At 38.1% G+C, this 20,470-nt stretch overlaps 1 protein-coding gene across 5 annotated transcripts in view; it reads left to right on the forward strand.

The window, feature by feature from the left end:
* The window catches only part of NR5A2 (nuclear receptor subfamily 5 group A member 2), an 86,497-nt gene extending 66,588 nt beyond the window's left edge, over nt 1-19,909 (forward strand). For all 5 annotated transcript variants that reach the window (XM_027880410.1, XM_027880407.1, XM_027880409.1 and 2 more), the window contains one exon: nt 16,674-19,909. In XM_027880410.1, coding sequence (XP_027736211.1) covers nt 16,674-16,921 — 248 coding nt within the window. In that variant the 3' untranslated portion in view covers nt 16,922-19,909. The remainder of the gene's footprint in view (nt 1-16,673) is intronic.
* The last annotated feature ends 561 nt before the right edge of the window (nt 19,910-20,470 follow it).

A 20,470-nucleotide genomic window follows, 5' to 3' on the forward strand; every position in this document is an offset into this window, starting at 1 on the left:
TGATACGTAAGGCAGGAACTGCTACAAGCCCTTGAAAGTTAACACAATTTATGTCTGATGTGGCAGGGAAAAGGAAAGAAGCCAAAAGACAGGGAAGCAGTGAGAGATTGGAAGGGTACTTTGGCAGCCCCCTTTGCCAAGGCCAAAGGATGAAATGCTGTGGTCACTGAGATGGAATATGATGAAGCAATTTTTTAAAAATTTAATCAAGTAAACAATGTCTCCTGTGCACATCCCGTGGAAGCCAATGAGAACACATCTGCAGGATTAGCTCTGTAATATTAGTTTGAGATTAAATATACTAGAATTAGTATTTAAGAGTGAAGATCACAACCTTTTGGAAGATCTCACCTCTGGGTATAATGGAGGCTCTGCTTCTTGAAATCTGAAGTCAAGATGTTGCCTCTCCAAATTATTAGGATACAGCTCAGTCAAAAGCTTCAGACTTTATTCCCAACTGTGGAAGGAAACTGATGGCTTGTATTGAGCAGAAGGCTGAAAAAAGGTAACAGTGATGATTATAGGGATCCTTTCTTGTCAACATGAAAATTTTATAGGCAAGAATTTGAAATGTATCGTGGGTTTCCTAATTGCAGTTTTGACAAACATTTCTCCACATGGCAAATTCGAATTTGATAACTTTTAATGTGAACAGTTGTCAGCACTCTTATACAGTCCCTCACTGTTGCATGTTCCACATTCCCTTGGAAGCTGTGGTTACATCTCTTACTAGAGATTAAGAGGGCAAACAGAACAGTTAAATAACCAAGCTGCTCCTGGAGCATTTAACTCTTCTCTGGATCTCAAGCAAAGCAGCCGGGCTCCTCCACTCTGCCACTAGAAGAGCTATTCCACTTTTAACCCTCTGGGAAAGCAAAGCAAATGAATATGGACAAAACCTCATTTCAGAATAATCTCATGAGGGACATTCCCCTTTCATGGAGGCAGCATTGCCCAACAGAGAAATCAACCCTTTTGTTTCTGACTCCGTTACTTTGAAGTCTCTTGAATGATATCTCAACTATGCAATCTGGGAAAAGGAAACAGGAGTTATCTATCTTTGTAAAGAGTGATGAAATCCAGAGTATTAAAGATACTATGTAAAGTAAAGGCAGATTGAAACAACACTGTTTGAAATATCTAGAGATACCATAACAAGGATACTGTTAACAGGAATCTGGTTTAAAATATCTTGAATAGATTTTGAGAAAATTTGATCCTTTATTTTATAAATTACTCAACATGAAAGTCGTTCCTTGCTGTACTTCCATATTAGGGTCTAAAACTTTGCAAAAAAATTTGAAAATTCGTCTTTTGAGGGACTATTTTTAGAAGTGAATTTTAGCATTTTAGCACATGCAGGACGAAGTGGATTTTCTTTTGCTCTTTTTTTATTTCTTCTCTTTTTTCTGACTTCTTCATAGAGAAACAAAAGCAAAGACATATTCGTTTCACTTTATCTGTCAAAACCCATAGTAAAGCCAAACAATTAAAAATCAGTCCTTAAATTTCTTATGGATGCTAAATCATGATGTATGGAGTGATGACTTTGATAAACAACGCTCTGCTCCTGGGAATGCTTTTTCAGTGAGCTGACAGGTTTTAGGCCAGCCTCCCATGCAGGTTCCACACATGTGCAGGCAGTATTAAAGAAGGTAGGACAGTGTCTATCTTACAGGGATCTAAATAAGTGAAATCTCCAATCAGTTATTTTTGTGAAAAAAAAGCGCACATAATATAAAAGGAATAAAATACAAATGCTAGGGTTATAAGGTACAGTTCAGAATTAAACCAGTAGATTTTAATCAGTAAAACTTGAATCATTCATCTCAGCCCTGGGTGTAGGAGTAGTGAATGATAAAATTCTTGCAGGAATTTCCGAGATAGCCTTCTGTTTTATGACTGATGGAGTTTTTTGAATAAACTACACTAATTAATAGAGGAAAGTTAATAATCACTGTTGATTTGTCCTGATTTTATTTCATTAAATGCAATGAATGTTGCAAATTCATACCTCATATAACTGTTGAGTACAATGGCATTATTGAGGCATGAATTTGATTCAGTCTGATCATTACTGGGTTATGTTGTCTGCTTGTCTGACAGCTTGCAAGCCATGGAAATAAGATCTTCAGCAAGTACTTTTTCTTTTCATGTTGTTTTTTTCCAAAATGCATATTTAACAAGGTTTTGAAATAACAATAGGATTAGATGCTTGAGAGAAAATTAGGTCATATATTTGTTAGATACAAATCTCGCAAGTAATTAGAAACATGGGTATCAAGCAATATTTGTATTCTGTACAGTTGCCTTTGTGTGGAGACAGTGGGGATTTCAGAATAACCCAATCAGTGTGCTCTGCACTTTTTCCCTCTCTAATATGTTTGTAGAATATTAGTAAGTATGGCTTTTAAACAGCCCCTGAAAGGGGAGAACAAATTACCTGCATATAACCCACATTTACTGGTTTGTCTACTTTTAGAATACTTTTACAATTTCTCTCCTGTTTTTTAATATACATTTTAGATATTAAAGTGCAATTTTAAACGTATTACATATGTAACAGAGGAAATGTATTATTACATAGAATCTTCTTAGCCGCTGATGGCTGAAATGTTTGATATCAGTGACTGCCTTTTGTTAATGAAGTTTCCCAGCATTACATCAGAATAAATGGCTTTGTATTAAAATTGAGATAAGTGAATGAATATCCTTAACCTTGGGGCCAGTAATACCACCCTATAGTCTTTAATTTGAACATGTGCTTAAATGTTTCACTGAATGAGGAACTTGCTAAAGGAATATAACGATTAAATTCACTTTGCAGTAGTAACAGACATCTTATTAAATACTTTTAAACACAAAATATATTAACTAAAAACTGCTTCTTATGCATTTCTAGTTAAAAACACAGAGGCTCTTACCTGAAAGTTTATACGTGGGTGAGTGGTGGCCATTTACTGGAGATGCACTGTGGACTAAATCCAGTTCCCCTCTTTCTCTTAACCCTTTGCTGCTTGTGTAAGATTGAACCCTGGAAGAGAAACAAAAGCAATGGCTGTGTCTGAGGGTATTGAAAGAGAGAGGTGAAATAATGTAATGCAACAATGAAAAGAAGTCACAGGAGAGTTAAATAGGAGGTCAGGTGAAAAGAAAGGATCTGCAAGAGTGATGGGAGAAGAGTGGCAGAGAAGAGGCTGTTGGGGCAGAGCAGGAGCCAGAATCAGTCAATGAAAACAAGGGACAGCAGTGGTGTGGATCAGAGGAACAGAGGGAGACCAGAGGGCTTGAGATAGGAGCCGAGAAAGCAGAAGGGAAAAGGCCAGGAAGGAAAGAGAAACCATAGAACTGTGATCAAAGGCAAGCCAGAGGTGGAAAGGGAGGAAACAGAGGCAAACAGGAAAGAAACAATGAAGGAAAATTCACAAACAAACTTTATGGCCCAACCTTGAACGCAGCTGGAATCATGAATTGGGAGACAGAAGGGGATGATGCAGAAATACTCATTTCCAAGCTTGTGGCTTGGAGCATGTCCCAATGACTTGTGCTGTCAGTACTGTGGAGAGGGATGAAAACTGCAACTCCTTAGGTTCTGGCAAAGCTGGTACCAAGATTGGATGAACCTCTAAGAGCAGGAGTTCCCAGTTTTGCTCTGGTCCTGTGCAGAGCCATTGAGTATGAGACAAACTGAAAGAGTAAGCCCCAAAACAGTCCATGTGGCTTACAAAAACCTAATTTGCACGTGGCCATCATCCTAAGGATATTTTAAGAGTTCTTTATAAGGTTATTCAAAGATTAATAAGGAAAATCCTACATTTAATATAATTTTCAATACTGGGAGGGTTTGATGTGCATTATAAACATATGGCACAACACCTCTCTTTGCCAAGTAAAGGAAAGCCTCATCTCAGGAAAGAGATTTCAAGGTCAGAATGGGAAATGACACTACAAGAGTGTTTTTCCTCCCCAGCACCAAAAAACGTAATAGAGATCAGTGAACTGCTCAGGACAAGATAGACAATGCTGTCCTTTGCCAGGAGAAAACCCATAGCCTAAGCAGAACAAATGATACACTGTTCTTCAGGCCAGTCTGAGGCAGGCTGGGTGGGTGGCAGCTTGAGAAAGTTCTTTTCTCTTATCTAAGACCATCTCTTCTCAGACAGATTTGTCTTTAGAGAACAGTCACCAGTAAGGTTAAAAAGGACAGGTATCAGGCTCACATGCCCTTAAGAAGTTCTGGAAAACAACTCCACACACTGGAAATACCTTTCACATTGTTCAGGGGTTACTGTGGCAGCAGTGTCACCTGGACTGCAGACTGTGCTTCAGCTGGCCAGCTCTTACCTGCGTTTCCTCCTCCCTTTCTGCTTTGAGACAGGAAAAAAAATACCCTCACAATTAATTAAAACCATAGATAAAGCTACAAAAGATAAGCCGGGGAGTAAAGAGAGAACAAAGCAATTAAGAACTTTCCTGGTAAAAATTCACTAGGCATACTGTAAAATTCAGAGATCATTGTGTCCCTCAAAAACACAGCAGAGAGAAGCAGACACATAGACAAGCTTTCAATTACTTCCATGCCTTTGGCTCACTTTCAGGATGCTGTGGAACTGGGAACAGCTATGGTAAATGTATTTTCTCTGCATTTGCCTTTCTTGACAAAACAGCTCCAATATTTTGATCTCAAGAATAATCAGCTCTTTTGCATTTCCTTTTAAACTAACTGCAGACTTTTGCAAGTTAAAAATTAATGACAACTTCTCTTCCTTTCTTTTGTTTTTAAACAAAACTCTTCTGTGCTCTTTTCTGGAAAAAAAAAAAATTCTTTTTCCTACAACTTGTAAGTATTAGTCTAAACAGCATTCCAACCACTCTTTCTCCCTCCTTTGTAGTAGCACACAAAACGAATTCCACCACAACAGCCTAGTTCGTGGGGACCATTATTCTGGAGATGAAACATTGTGCTGTGTCCTTTACCACTATTATGGGCAGTCAGTCTGTTAGAACATATTGGGCGATTATAGGTTAGTCTTTTTAGAGAAAGCCATGGGTTTCAAGTCAGCAGTAACCATCTATCAATTCTTGAGATTATGCCATGATTTACTGTCACAGCATCATGTATTCTCTGATTTTCTGCCTCCTGTGAAACATTGTGCTTTCCTTTTCTATTGATGTATCAACTATAACAGTTACAAGCAGCTACAGAAAAATCAATAGTGAACTTTCATTACTGTGCACATAGAATACCATGCTGTGAGAGCACCTAGCTGTTAAATAGTCACCAGCAATAAGGTACACTGTAGATGTCTGTTGTTTTGGTCTAAATGAAGAATGTCTGCATTTGAAACAACAGATATCTAGGATTTTTGACACCGCTGGATTCTATGACAGTTTTTTCCAGTATATGATTTTTTTTCCCCAGTGTCAGGCTTGATATGTACTTTCTGTACCGTCATCTGTGTATTTTTTTAAGCTAAGGCTCCTGCAAGAAGGTAGTATCAAAATAAACTGCTGGGTTGTGCTTAGCTGGTTGGTTGGACAGAAGTGGTTGGACAGAAGTGGTAAGAATTGTACTGATCTTTGTTGAATTAATCTATCTTACTAGTCAAAGCAAGCTGACTTTAAAGTGAACAGACCAATAATATTTGTGTTAAACACACAGAGGGGATAGAGTTGAAAGAGGCACGGCAGTGTTAGCACGCACTCAGAGGTGCTCCTAGGACTGTGCACTAGGAGAAGCATTGAGTTGCTTTTCAACGTACAGTTTGGGAAAAAAAGTACAATTTTTGGTTTAAGTATATGAATTTTCCTCTGAGAACAAATTAAATTCCAATTAGTGAAGGCTAATGAAGAAAGGCAAGAACAATAGTGCAGCATGTGAGCATTGCCTTGAAAAAGTCCAGGCCACTTAGCATTTCAGGCCATTTCCCTAGGGCAGGTGGGCAGCTCTGCTGCAGGAGTTAGTGGTTACTTTGGCATTTTGAGTCTATGTTGATTCACAGCTGTAAATGCAGTGTTTGATGCCCAGTACCTTAGATTTGAAAGCCTGTGAATTTTCATGAAACTAAACCATGACAATACACACATGTACTTAAAAGAACTGTATCCTGCCAAAAGCATATCCCACTGCTTGCCGTGGCCACGAGGCCACAGGAAAGCACTGTTTCTTGGCTAATGGGAATCTGGAGCCCCTTAATTCATGCTCCTTGTGTTAAACCTATGACTGTATTGTCTGTGGAAACATCTCATCTGTATCTGACCAGATATTTCAGTCTGAGCTGAGCAGTGAGCACAAATCTGGAGTTTACATGACTTATTTCTGCCAGTCCTTACTGAGCAATTGAAACGTTAAAAATGTGCTGAAGCATGCTGAACCTTACATGAGAATGTCTGGTCCTTTCTGATGGGACTTCCTATCAAGAAATCAGAGGTAGCTAAGAAATGAAACTCTGTTCTAAGAACCTCATATTTGAAAGGCAGGTGTAATAGTATTTCTTCTCTTACCCTCTGAATAACTGATGGGTAACTGTGTTGCCAGAAAGACTTTCAGGTGGGCTTTTCTTTAGCTTTCATATCTGTATGTTTAAAACTGTAAGCAATAAAGACAAAGAACTACACATCCAAGTCTTTGGGAAAAGAGTACAAAGGCTGACACACGTCTAGGTGCCTCTCCTGTAGGCAGCATTGACACTTGCAGAGTTGCAGTGTAGTGGCAGATGTCCCCATTTGGGCTTCTGTCACTCTCATTTGCCCCCATCTGGTCATTTGCCAAACCACTTCCACGACTACGCTCAGACATCAGTTACAGTAAAGAGTGAGATTTGCAGCTTCCACTCAGATCAACATGCAACGTCAGAAACAATATGTTTTGAAATACTGCAGCAGAAAATTATGTACCTAAGTTGTGTTTACTGTCCATGCAAGCAAGACTGGGAGTACAAGAGAACAAAGGGGTTTTTTTTTCCACCACCTGGCAGGAGGTCTGGCAGCCTGGACCAGCTGGGGGGGACAGGGCAGGAGCCCTGTCTCAGGGCCACCGACTCTGCTGTCGCTCAGTGAGGAGCACCAGTGCATGGGGCATTGCATTTCAGCAAATTCATGGGCTGCTCCAGTCAGGTGTGGTACTGATCTCATGACTGGTACAGCATGAATATGATGGGACCAAACTCACTGGGTCTTTTCATCTGTGCCAGCAAGTTCTTTTGTCAATGCTAATTTGATAGGGAATTGAAACAGCATCAGCTTCAATCTACCATCAACGATCTCGTCTGCAGTTACGTTTATATAGAAAATAACTGTAAATGCCCAAAGTATTTACTAATAATAGTAAAATTCAAATATTGGGATAATAGGAGTAACATATTTGTTTCTATTGTAGTGCTTTCTGCACTGAGCAATTAATCCACTTCTCATATCTTAGACAGACAGAGGTGATCATCTTTTTCACGTTCTTTCCAAACTAGAATCAGCTTCCACTGATATAACTTAGTTCAGTGAAAAAAACCCCTGGTAGCTCAAATATTAGCACATAAAACTAGTCAAGCCATGCCTTGAAAAGTCTCAGAAAGGAAGAGAAACAGGTTTTTGTAATCAATGTCTTAAAAACAGTTAGTTGTCTCATACTAAACCTTGTCTGCAAATAGTGCAAAAGTCTTAAAACTCTGAATTATTTTTCAGTTATGGTGACAGAAAATCATAGTAGACTATTGCACATCACTAAAACACTTTTGCTTAACTGTCTCTCCTTCTTTCAATCAGAATATATTGTAATAATTTTTGTTCGCTTGGGACTTTGAATCTGAACAAAACAACAAGGCCAAGCAAAATTCACCAAGTAATAAAAAAGTGAAGTTCTACCCATGTCTGGAAACCACTATAATGATATAACTGGCTGGTCTAATATTTTTAACCAAGTTCAAAAAAAGTTTGGAATATAATAATTAAATGCAAATACAGTCCTGATCCCAAAGACCAGAAGAATGCCTTTAAGCTAGTATTTATAACAAGAGCTACTCGACTGAGCTCTCTTGTAAATTTTATCATACCTGAGGCAGTTTTCCTCAGTCGATTAGCTGGAAAGCTGAATATATCCTGAGGCAAACCAGACATCTAGTACAGGCTAAATTCAACTACTGGAGCTTAAATTTGGCTTAATATATCCCCACTTGGATCTGCCTGTTTAATTCTCTTTCATATGATAACGTTGGTTTATTCATAGTCTGGACTTGCCACCTGAACAAACTGTACCTCATATCTTATTCTAATGGAATAAGAAAACTTTGCAAAAACCACAAAAGTTTCTGACTGAAAATCAAATGCAAATTTGGGATTAAAAACTGTTTTGTAAAGTGACTACAAGATTAGTACAGAGAGATTTTTTTTCCCTAAGGAGTACTGCTTTTTATGATCATGCATTTTTTATACTCTGCAGAGACAGATGGGCTTTATAAAAGGATACAGCCTGCTACTCAAAAGGGTTTTAGTGGCAGCTGCATTTCTGTGTTTTAACCTCAGCAGAAATTTATATTCTATATTTTTCCAGAAAATATTTATATTTCTTCTTTTCAGACTGTATCACCTCTTGGTGTAGTTCCAGTGGCAGCAGTAGAAATACCTCTGAGATTAATCTGGTCCATTATGCCTATTTTACACAGTACTTGAGAAGCAGGAGGGGATAGAAAGGGAAAGGACAGATAATGATTCTATGATTCTATGTGCAAGCTTCTTATCAGAGCAATAAATCCAAACATTTAGAAAAGTTACAAATGCCTAAGCAAAACCATAGAAGTTTTTTTCTAGGTAAAAGCAAATCTCTATAAAATTTCCATTCCTTATTTTTTAAATATTCAACTTCTCATCTAAATAGTAGATTGTTTCTTGCTCCTCTTAACATTATACCATACTGTCTATTATTGCAAGTTGCATATAACACCCCTTCTGCCTCAGTTCATAACTTCAAGGACTTTGTATGATGTCCCTATCACCATTCCCAGGAACTTCATAAATATTCAATGCCTACAAATTGTAGGCATTGAGAGCCAGTTCCCTTAAAACACCAACAGTCCTGGGTGCTATTGAAGATTAAAATGATGTTTGAGAAATATACTGGGGAAACCCTTTGGTTCAATAAATTTATTATTTATTGTAATTTTTTTAACCCTTATCAGAGGCCTAATTTTTGCTTTTATCAAATGTGATGCTAGTGCTCTGGTTAGTAGATTTGCTTGCATTTAGGCATATATATGTGTAAGGTTACTGATGGCATGATAATTAGCATACTATCTTTCTTATCTATGCTTTTTCTAACTGAATATTCAAAGACATTTCTCGCCCAGAAATATAATATGACCCTGGGATTAGGTGAGGAGTTCGGGGGTGACTTTTTTTCTCAGTTTACCAGTGAGACCTTCACGAAATAACTTCTGCCCCATTTTATCAATGTGCTGGCATACAAATATGACCATGGCTCCACAGGATAATGGTTACACAATTTTTTCCTGGAAAAGAGATACTTAGATTAAGACTTTTTTTTTCCTAAGACTGATCTGTCACTTACCTTAAGTGGTCACTAGGTCAAACACAAAAATCTGGAAGGAGGAACCAGAAAGCCACATCAGCCCAGGCAGGTTCCCTGACCGCCAGCCTACAAAGGCAGGCTATAAATTTGGGCTTCATCATCTAGGGTTAATTTTTTCAGTGCACCAGCAGAGCTTCAAAGACTGGAGCACACCTTCACTGACGACAGCCTGCAGCAAGCAATAGCTAAGACCACCCACTGGCGTGGTGGGAGACATGGGAGGCAGGTTGTTTGGGGAATTTCCTTGAAGATACAAGCAACTGCTCTTCAAATTCCTGTTCCTCTGTCATGGCTTCAAATAAAGCAGCAGCAACTCTCTTTCATGGAACGTAATCCTATCAGTGAATGCTTAAGCATGGATTGAAATACCTACACAAAAAACCTTTGGGCAATAGATGGGCTGCCCTCAGTCCCAGATGAGCAAGAGACAAGCAACATGTTTCATTACTGACCCAAAGCAGGAGCCAGTCCTGGACTTCAGTAGGGGAAAAACTCCAAGCATGAAAAACGTTTGAGAAAGTGAAGGAAAGTGAGGAGGTACTGGAGTTGAGGTATGGCCAAGATGAAGGGCCAGCAGTGGAATCACTGCTTGGTACTGTGGTCTGTGGAGTGTCCTGGCATCTCCTGGGCTGGGCCACAGTTTCATCCCAAGTGGTTCTTCATACCCTTGACTGTGTGGCCGTACCTGGTCATGCTTTACCCTCATTAGTTTCAGTGAGAAACACTGGACTTTGTATTTAAGGGCGTAGCTGGCTGTGGACTTGGGCCAGGACCTGTGAGCAACTCTTCCGTCAAAGAGGCCTAGCAGGATCTTGTTTTATTGTGTTTTAATGACCACCATATCGCTTATGTCTCATTTGCAAGTAATAAGGATGTTGGTTCCTGGGGTGTCAGGACAAGAAGCGAGTGCAGATTTTGTTTGTTTGTTTAACTTCCAAGACAGTAAATTCAGCCTGAGCTGTTGAAAGTCAAACTGTTTTATTTTCCTGAGTGATGACTCAGTAATTACACCGGTCATAAAGATTCAAGAAATCAAATTAAGCTTTGCCCTTTGTCTTTACAAGGACTGTAAGAAAAGAAACAACTGAAATGTAGTAACATACTTCCACACTCCCACAAGGAAAGTAATCCACGTTATTTCCTCATGTCTCTCTTTCCATTGCAGAGATAACAGTAGCAAAAGTAATTATAAAATTACTCACTAAAGTCAATAAACATGGTTCTTAATAGGCATCAGGAGCTTTTCAGTAAGAATCTATCATTTGGCAATCTTTTTGGAACAGAAAAATAGGGTACAATACTTTAAATGGCATTAGAAAGAAGCCTACTGCTATAAAACAATATCAAAATGTTTTAGTTAAGTCTGACGTGTTTTGAAAGAAACAAGAGGTCCATCAAGATCAAAAACTGAAAAGATGAAATAGGATCCAGACTAAGAATTACAGCTTGTTCTCTTGTAAGCATCTTATTCTCACTTCAAATATAGATATAATTTTGCCCAATATATAGGCATGAATGAAATACTTTGCTATAGCAGACCTGAATCAAGAATTTCAAAACAACGTGCCCATTAGCAGGTGTTATGTTCAACTGAAAATGAAAATTACTTTATGGCCCTAATAAACAGAGATCAACTGTTGCACTGTTAGAGACAGTTTAACCCCTGCCAAAAATGGAAGGAAAACTTTTCTACGCATTCAGTTTGGACTTTGGAGTCTTAAGAAAAGTGGTTTCTGTTGTTGTAATGTTAAGGTTTTTCAAGGTTTGGAAAGTGCTAAATATAGCAGCTTATCACTGATTAAGAAACATCTATCAAGAATTGTTTCCCCTGACTTCTAAGTGAATAATATTCAGCACAATCCCGCTGTAATAAAATGGAGGGGAATTTTGCAGTAAGGAGCTTATCTTTACCATAAATCTTCCTTCATTATGGCATTTTGACTGTCAAGAAGGCTTAGCTATCGAATGACATGCATCTGCCTTCATGACAGATGTGCTGTGTGGAACCGCTGTTGTTGCCATTAGTTTCAATGAAGGAGAATTGTGGGTAATTTTCAGAGATTGGCACTTTATCAACCATTACTACTTGTGCCTTCAAAAATATTTTTAGCACATGTCAAAAATCTACCTGTGTTTTAAGTCCCGTAACCCAGAGATTTTGCAGGAAAGTAGGAAAAAAATAGTAAAAAAATGCATTTGAATAGAGGAAGCTTTGGTAACGTTACCTTGGTCCTGGTTAATTCCCTTTTTTTGAACTACTCCGGGTTAAAAACCTTCATCAAAATTATTCCATCTTCAAGGTCAAATGGGAATTGGCCTCACACTAAAGCCCCTGAGGGGAACCCCAACTTGGTGAGGAGCCGTGTTGTCCCTTTCCCTGGTAATGGAGAGGCCTAAATACAATCTTATTTCATCCCTGCAATTCCATGACTTGCAGAGAGGCAGCCGAGCTGTCTGTGTTCACATCTCTTCATTGCTTCATGTAAAAACATATCCAGTGAAAGACACGAGCAGTAAAATTTAGCTGTCTTTTTGTGGGAAATATTTACGTTGTTCCTAAGGAGTTGCTATTTTCCAAATTTAAATCTTTCATTCTGTTTCATTTTTCTTTTCAAAATTCCCAAACCAAAGAGAAACTCTCTATAGAATAGTACACCACCAAATTTTAAGTATTTCATGTTTCAAATATGAGAGGGAAAAAATCTCTCTGAAACCTAAATATTTTCCCCCTCTAAAGACCAGACCCATTTTGGGGGAAAATATGCAAAAGTGTTCTCCTCGGGCTGAATGTTGTATGCAGTTTCAGCTTAATGCACAGCTTTATGGCAGATGTGGAAAATAATCAAAATGGGGAGATATCTGGGAATACTGGCAGGTCTTTACTGTGACTGCAGAGCAGACCATGACATGCTGTAATACTGGTTTTGTCTTAATCGTCAAAAGTAAGCTATAGAGAACAAAAATTCTTTGTTTGACAGAAAAGCAATTGCTATTTCTTGTAAAACATATAATATATTCCAGAAGACCTAAGGGTTTACTTTTCAATAAGGATAGAAAAAGATGCGCGCCCCACTGTGAGCTCACAGTAAGGCTGTTTCATGTAAAAAGTTGGTAATTAGTCCCTGAGTGAATAAAGTAGAAGAGCTAAGAGACTGATACTTACTGTAGCAACACAAAACACTTTTTCTAGCTGCTAGGATTTAAAGGGTGTGTGGGTGGGAGGGGGGGGACCTACTCCTACTCATTTAATTTACAAGCATCTAAACCTCAGAAAATTATTTCGTGCATTAAGCTTAAACATATGTACTTTAAATTGTTACTAATCGATGTAAAGATTGAGAAGAGACACTCCAAGTTTAAAAAGCAGACAAGAATGAAGAATTATGTGAAAACGTAAAAAAATGTACACATCGGTAGCAGATTTCATGCTCATTGTACACCACTGCCTTCAGCCGAGTTCCACCCGCATTGCTTGATGTCTCACCAAGTTAACTCATTAGCAGTCAAAGGAAATACTTGAAAAACGAAATCATGTCTGTTTAGCCAGCATTACATAATAAACACTGACAACAAAACCAAATCCAAACCACAGGAAAACCATTTACTTAAAAACCAAAGTTATTAATCTCATTTGTCTCACTATTAGCACTAAGCATCAGAAGTGAAAACTGTACCATTTCTTGTTCTACCTGCATAACTTGGATTTACTGGAAATAATATTCACATGTTTTCCTTTGTTATTACTCATTTTTAGTATAGCTAGAGTTTGTGATTCTCCCTCAAAAAGAAGGACATAATTGTTATTGCAACTATGTGTTCAGCAAACCTATTTTTGACGATATACAAAATATATTTGAGAGCTTGAGAGATGACAGGGGAGCTCACACAGTGCTCTCAGCACATATCCTTTGACTCTGTTTAGACTGCCTCTTTTGCTTTACTGCATCATTTATTGTTAACAGACACAAGGTGAGAGCACTTATCAAAAGTCATATCCAGAAATCTCAGTCACTTCATGAAGACTCACTCCAAAATGCATAACTGGTCATCAGGTTGCATCTACATCCCCACTATTATAATTGCATTTCTGGAGAGATCTACACAGAGATGAATTGTGTAATAATTCACAGTCCTAAACTGTAGTCAGTTGGACTGTGAGTATCTGATTCAGTATAGAAAGTCAGGAAAATCTCTACATGTAATGGTTAAATAATAATATCTTGTTTAGAAGCACTGAGCCTCACCACAAATTTGTTTAGAGGAAACACATTAAAAGTATTTCTTCATGTTGAAAGTGGTATAGAAGAGCCCCAGGACTACTTATTGTTTACTGTTAGTATCAACTTGTTTTTATATCTGACTTCAGCGCTTATGTTGTCACATATGAGTATTTAAAGAACTTTCCACTGACATGAGAAAAGAAAACCAGACAGACCTTCCCCTGTAGTTCTGCAACTTCCATGGAATTCAGCCAGGCCAAGTAGCTGACAGGTGTACAGGAACACAGGTACACCTACTGCCAAAAGCCACCAATCCTGTGTTTGGGAGTGATGTAATATAAAATCTTATGCTGCTTCTCGACTTTGAGTATGGTGTCAATACAGCTGAAAACAGAATGCATCTCTAAAAACATACATAAAATTCAACACTTTTGTAGAAAAATACAGAAATTTTGTTTTTTCTACATCTCTGTAAAAATTGAGTTTGTGATTTTTCAATGAATATATAATTCATGCAATAACATAAAAATAATAATGAACCTGGTTTTCCTACCATACAGTAGGAAGGAGTTAGATGGCAACAGAAAGATGTCCCTTGAATTTAAAGGGGGTTGAATAAGCTAACCATTTTGATGTTTAAAGTTATTTTTAACAGAGGAAAAAAAGTTCAAAATACTGATTCTGAAATCATCATACATTTTATCTTGCTGTTTAACACAGTTTAATTTCCAGCATAGTCCCTGTTTTCTGTGGGCATTTCCAATGTTCTAATAATTCATACATTTTGCATCTGAAACAACCTATTTAAATTAATTGTGGTAGTTGATACTGTTTCTTTATCAACTTTATAAAAATATGCTTAGAACACCCAATTTTTAAACCAGGTTACCCTAGCTACAAAATGCCTTGGGAGTTTTCTGTAGGTATGTAAAATAATAAGCAGCTATATTTTGTGTGAGAAAATGTCCAGTGTAATACATGAAAACATGATTATCCAAAGATCTCCAGAGACACTGGCAAAAAGACTTCGGATAAATGAGTTTGAATAGCTAAGGGACCAGGCATAGCAGCTTTGAAGTTTCCAGTTCTCTTCACTCGGGATAATGCAAAGTTCAGACAATTCTTGTTGGACAGCCAACATAATTTAAGCATTACCAGCGAGATCCTTAAGCCAGCCAGCATAATTTAGGTGGATGTCGTGTCCACAGCTCCCAAACAAGCGGCACAAACCCCGGAGCCACTTGCTCTATTTCCACAGTGAAACTGGGACAGGAAAGAGGCAGGCAGGAACAGCCACAGCAGGAAACACTCGCCCCCGCTCATGCAAGAGGGAACCTGAAGTGCAGCTGGCAGCCAGCGCATTCCAGAGGGGCTCCTGCTCAAAGCCTGGAACTCTGGAGGCTGTGCGTGCTGCCACAGGCTGCCACTGCAGTCCTTGGCATCTTTCCTATCCTCTTATCCCAAAGACAGTGTTTGCCTCCTCCAACCATTTCCCTCATGTTCCAGCACACAGTTATGTGCAGGAACCAATATTTGCTCTGTTTAAAGTACTTCTAGGAAAAGGTGCAGTGAGACCCAATTTACACAGCCTCCCGGGTTCCTCATGGATTGGGGGACCAGCGTGTTCCTGTTTTGCAAAGGAAAACAACTCACTTCCCCTACAATCAAAGGCTGGCATTTACAATGAACCAAATTCTGCCAAACTCCCCACCTCCTGTGCTCCAAGAGCATCCACAGAACAGATTTGTCTTTACCCAAAGTGAATTAACAGCAGTTATTCCCAGTTGCACCACGTTTTATCTTTACGAGAAACTGTTACGGTACTCTACTGATGGTAAAAGTGATCAAGCACCAACCAAAACAAGTTCTCCCAGCAAGGGCACTTTGATCAGTTGACTCTTTCAGCGTTAATAACAGCACCCTAATTTGCAAGCTTTAGAATAACTTCTGCATTCTCCAGACATGTCAAAAATAATGCCACTGGAGTGATTTTACACAAGGAAGCAAACACTGAGGAGATAATATACTTCCATTTATCTCTGACAGGCATTTCCAGAGCTTGAACTTGCTATATAGGAACAGAAGATAATCAAACAGAGGCAGAGTGAACAAACTGTACCTGTCATGCTGATGTAAAAGCCCCGCTGTCCAATACCAAAAAAAAAAAAATCAGTGTTGGATTTCAGAAACCATATTCAGGTTAAAGGGCACCATTCTTATCTAGTATTCCACCCAAAGGACAATGATTTCATTTTATAAAGATCATTAGTCAGTGAAATATGTATTTTAGAGAGTTTTTAGTAGGGAAGATTATTTTGGCAGTCATTGGAGTGTACCAGATGGTTCATTAACATAGGCTAGACAAGTCAAAGGCTTTCAGAATCATTTAGAAAATGTCAAACAGAAACAAGAACGCTGTCACTTTTTATTAGAATTAACTACATCATACCCTGGACACAGATTTCACCTTGGGTCAGAAAAATTAATACAGAATTATATGAATTGTGAAACATACTAGGTTAAAGATAGGGCTTCCTCTTGGGACTCATTTGCTAGCAATATATTATGGTCTTCTACTTTAGGAATCCTCAACCTTTCTTTTTGTAAGCTATGAAAAGAGCTGACCTTGCTCAGACTCCATTGGTGTCTAATTGATTTGAGGTATATGCAGAATTTCAACAAGACACTCCGCTAAAGCTCTTTTGTGATCATTTTCCCAGGAAAGTTGGCAAAAGGGTTCGCTGAATATTCAGCAGCTTGTAAAGTATGCTTTTGTCAGGAGGTAGAAAAAAATACATCCATTTAGTGAAACATTGCCTTCATAAACAGGAATTAAAATGCAACTGAATTGTTACTTTTTTTCTATTACCATTCAGATGTCAAAAATCTCGAGAACTTCCAGCTGGTGGAAGGTGTTCAGGAACAAGTGAATGCTGCTCTGCTGGACTACACTATGTGTAATTACCCACAGCAAACAGATAAATTCGGGCAGCTTCTCCTGCGACTACCAGAAATCCGGGCCATCAGTATGCAGGCCGAAGAATACCTCTATTACAAACACCTGAACGGGGACGTGCCATGTAATAACCTTCTCATTGAAATGCTGCATGCAAAGAGAGCATAAATTATAACCATTAGAGCTTCTGCTTTCAAGGAAAAAAAAAAAAAAAAAACAAACACATATTCTGAACTGCTCCGAGCAACACTAATTAAAACGTGGTTTTAAGACTTTGCAAAATGGTATAATAATCAAATACTAATAGTAAATAAGTGATGTATCAGGGTATTTGTATTGCAAACTGTGAATCATGTGCTACACATCCCCAAAGGAATCTATATAGGACTTTATACTGGAGTGAACTTACCAAGTGGATACTATCACCAGTGACAACATGAAAAAGGACAGAACGATCCTTGTATATTTAACTCTGCTGATGGCCAATATGAAGAAACCTAGGTGAACAAAACTGAGCTAGATCATCGAGCTAAGACAGTGGGGAATTTGAGTGCACTAAATTTCCTTCACTGTATAGCAGGACTTCTAAAACAGTTACAAGAGATGCAGATGGCATCTATAGCATCTTCTGTCATCCTTCCAAGGACCCAACACTTACTTCTGTGATAAATGATGTGGCATCCGTTCAACAAGCTGTAAGAGAGAGCTGGCCTAGGCCATGTGCTATGTAGTGTCGCCACCACATCCTCAGAGGCTGGTGTTGACTGTCAGTCTCTTGGGCCTGCGGACCACTACTCTGAAAAGTCTGTTATCCAGTTAGCTTGGCATTCTTACTATGTTCTGAAGTTTGTTTTGTTGCGTGTTCATGTTGTTCTATCAGGCAGTATCCCTCTTCTGCTGCTGTTATTGGATAGCTATTAAATAGCTACGGAAATATTCCAAAATTCAACTACACGCTTAACCAGGGCAGTGGCTAAAATATGGCTCCGCTATATATTCCTGGCCTTTTCCAAATAAAGGAGATGCAGATATTTTAGCCATCCCAAACAATAGTGGTCTTGACAGGAAAATAAAATTTAGGACACCGAATACTGATGTTAAAAAACTAAAGATAAAATGTTTAAAAATGCATTGCGTGATGCGAGAAGTGACAAATGAATTGTACACCCTGGTGATGCCATGGGGCTTATGAAGAAACGATCTTTAAAACTGCCAGTAGTTAGGAAACCAAATTTCAACTCAAACACGCGACATCTAATGAAACCTTCTGTTTTTCAAGTTAGGTAATACACATATTTTACGCAAAGAAAGAAGAGTGATACTGCTGTGTCTATGTAGGCCAAAGTCTGCTGCAGAACAAATATTAGAAAAGAACAAACACTTCTCTCTCTGTCCAAATGAAGATATCAGTATTAACATGTAGTGCCACAGTTATAAGTCTTGCCTTATTGCATTACCCGTAAAGGTAACTGTGCAGGTGTAGATCAACATACATTTCAAAATAAAGTATTAATCTCTAACATTAGCAAAAGCATAGTGTTTACATTCTTTAGGTCCTGTGGGGAAAAAACTGTGATAAAATTGCAGAGCAGTGATTTCCTTATTATTTCTTTTAAATTGGTAATTATTTTACCAGTACTTAATTACTGTATGTCGTGAGACACTAAAATCAATAGGGGTATTTCATTTTGACTTTAATTTTTGAGATTATTGGCTGCACAATCACTTGTAGAAACTGTATAAAATCCTAATACTTTAATTTTTTTCATGAAGATTGCTGGCTTTTGAATAGTTTATTTATATTGTATATGATAGTTTTCACTGTAGACAATTATGATGCTAATTTATTTTTCTTTGGTTTCATCTTTATATAAGATATAGCCAGAATGAAGAAGCCAAATATATGTGTTTACTGTAGCATGTCTTCAAGTTAGTGGAACATAGTTCAGGGACACAGAAGGGTCTTTACAAATTAAAATCATTCACTTGATTAAATGTCTGTAAATCTTCATAATCCTAAATGTAGTTTATTTAAATCTGTTGTAAATTATGTGAGTTATATCTTTTTCTGTTTCATGTGAACTTGAAAAGGTGCGTTTCTCTCACTTTTGTCTAAACGTTCATGCATTGTATACCAAAGACATCAGCTATTACATCTGCATTAGCACAGAGCACACTAATTTAATTGCCTGTATTAATCAGCTCTCAAATTCTGTCCATGCATAGGGTACCAACACAGCAAAGCCTGGTGGTGTCTGTGACTCCTGCGTGCCTGTCTTGTATCGCAGCACGTCTGGACTTCCGTACAGACCACGAGCAAACCAAGCCCAGCTCCCTCAGTCATCCCCAGGGCAGCCATAAGCATTATTTAAATAACAGCATTCTCCCTCAAACGAACTAAATGAACAGTAAAATGCAGAAGGCTGTTGATGGTGGCTGTGAAATACATGTACAAGATAAGCGTGGTCATTCTTTCCTTATTGAAAGAAAAGCAAAGCATTATTTCAAGTGTTTGCATTCTGTATTTTCTCTATTTTTTTTCCTGTTGAAATGCTACAGTGAATCTCACTGAATTCTCAGAAAAAAAGCTTAAGAAGGTATTGCTAACTCTATTCACAGCACCATTATCTGTATACAGGACAGAAGAATTAAAATAAGGATGTAGAAGAAAAGAACAATTCAGTTTAATGGAAACTATTTCAGATAAACTAACATATATTTGCCCATTTCTTTGGTTCCAAGAATCCCATCAGATTGTCCAAAGTACACAAACAAAACAAAACAAATCACCAAAAAACCCTGCTTACGTTAATTGTTAACTCCTTTGTAACCAGGCATTTTCTTCTGACTGCCTATTACTAAAAGCAGACTAAAATTCAAAGGGTTTGGCTTTGGTTGGTTTATTATAGTTGTTCTGTGTTTGTAAACAGACAATCTGTAAAGTCTGACTATTTGTATTACAGATGTTCTGCAGCTGCCTTGGATTTAAATCCATGCAACTTTTAGAATGTGCAGTGAGTTACTTGTTGAAGTTGTAAGTTCTCTTACTGTATCGGTGAAATACATATTGTCATGTCAGTTCTTGCCAGGAGTTTCTCATCACCAATGGAATTTTTTTTTTCAGTATTTCAATAAATATTGATATGCCCGTGCTGATTACTTTATAATTCTCTTTATAATACCATTATTCCACTGACAGGAAGCACCAGTCAAAAATCAGTTACTCAGAAGAGTAAAATACAGGAGAAATAAGAGTACCAAAAGAGAATTTGACGCAAGTGGAAGACACAGGTGTAGTGAACCGCACCTTCAGAATCTCAAGACAGCAATGGTGAAATTGCTTAGGCTCAAACCAAGTAAATAACAGCTAAAACAGATCAGAAAAGCTGAATTTGTAATAAAAAAGTAAATTACCACTTAACACTCTCAATTTAATGCCTCTGATCTCATAATGTACAAGTAATTTTCACTTTACATCTACCCATAAAGAGTTAAGTAGCCAAAGCATCAGAGAGGGAAAATGACAGAACAAAAGAAAATCAGGTAACGGGATCCAGCGGAGCTCAGGATAACCTCTCAGCAATGTAAATACAAGGCAGGGCCAGGGGCAAACCCGCAGCTTCCAACACAACTGCCAGAGGAGGCTGCCAAGGAGACAGATGTTACTGCTACTAGAGAAAAATATTTTCCTAAAGTTGCCCTCTGGCTCATCTGATT

This window comes from Empidonax traillii, unplaced genomic scaffold, assembly GCF_003031625.1.
Source record: "Empidonax traillii isolate 1590-97213 ecotype Southwest subspecies unplaced genomic scaffold, ASM303162v1 scaffold69:size3087049, whole genome shotgun sequence".
NCBI lineage: Eukaryota > Metazoa > Chordata > Aves > Passeriformes > Tyrannidae > Empidonax > Empidonax traillii.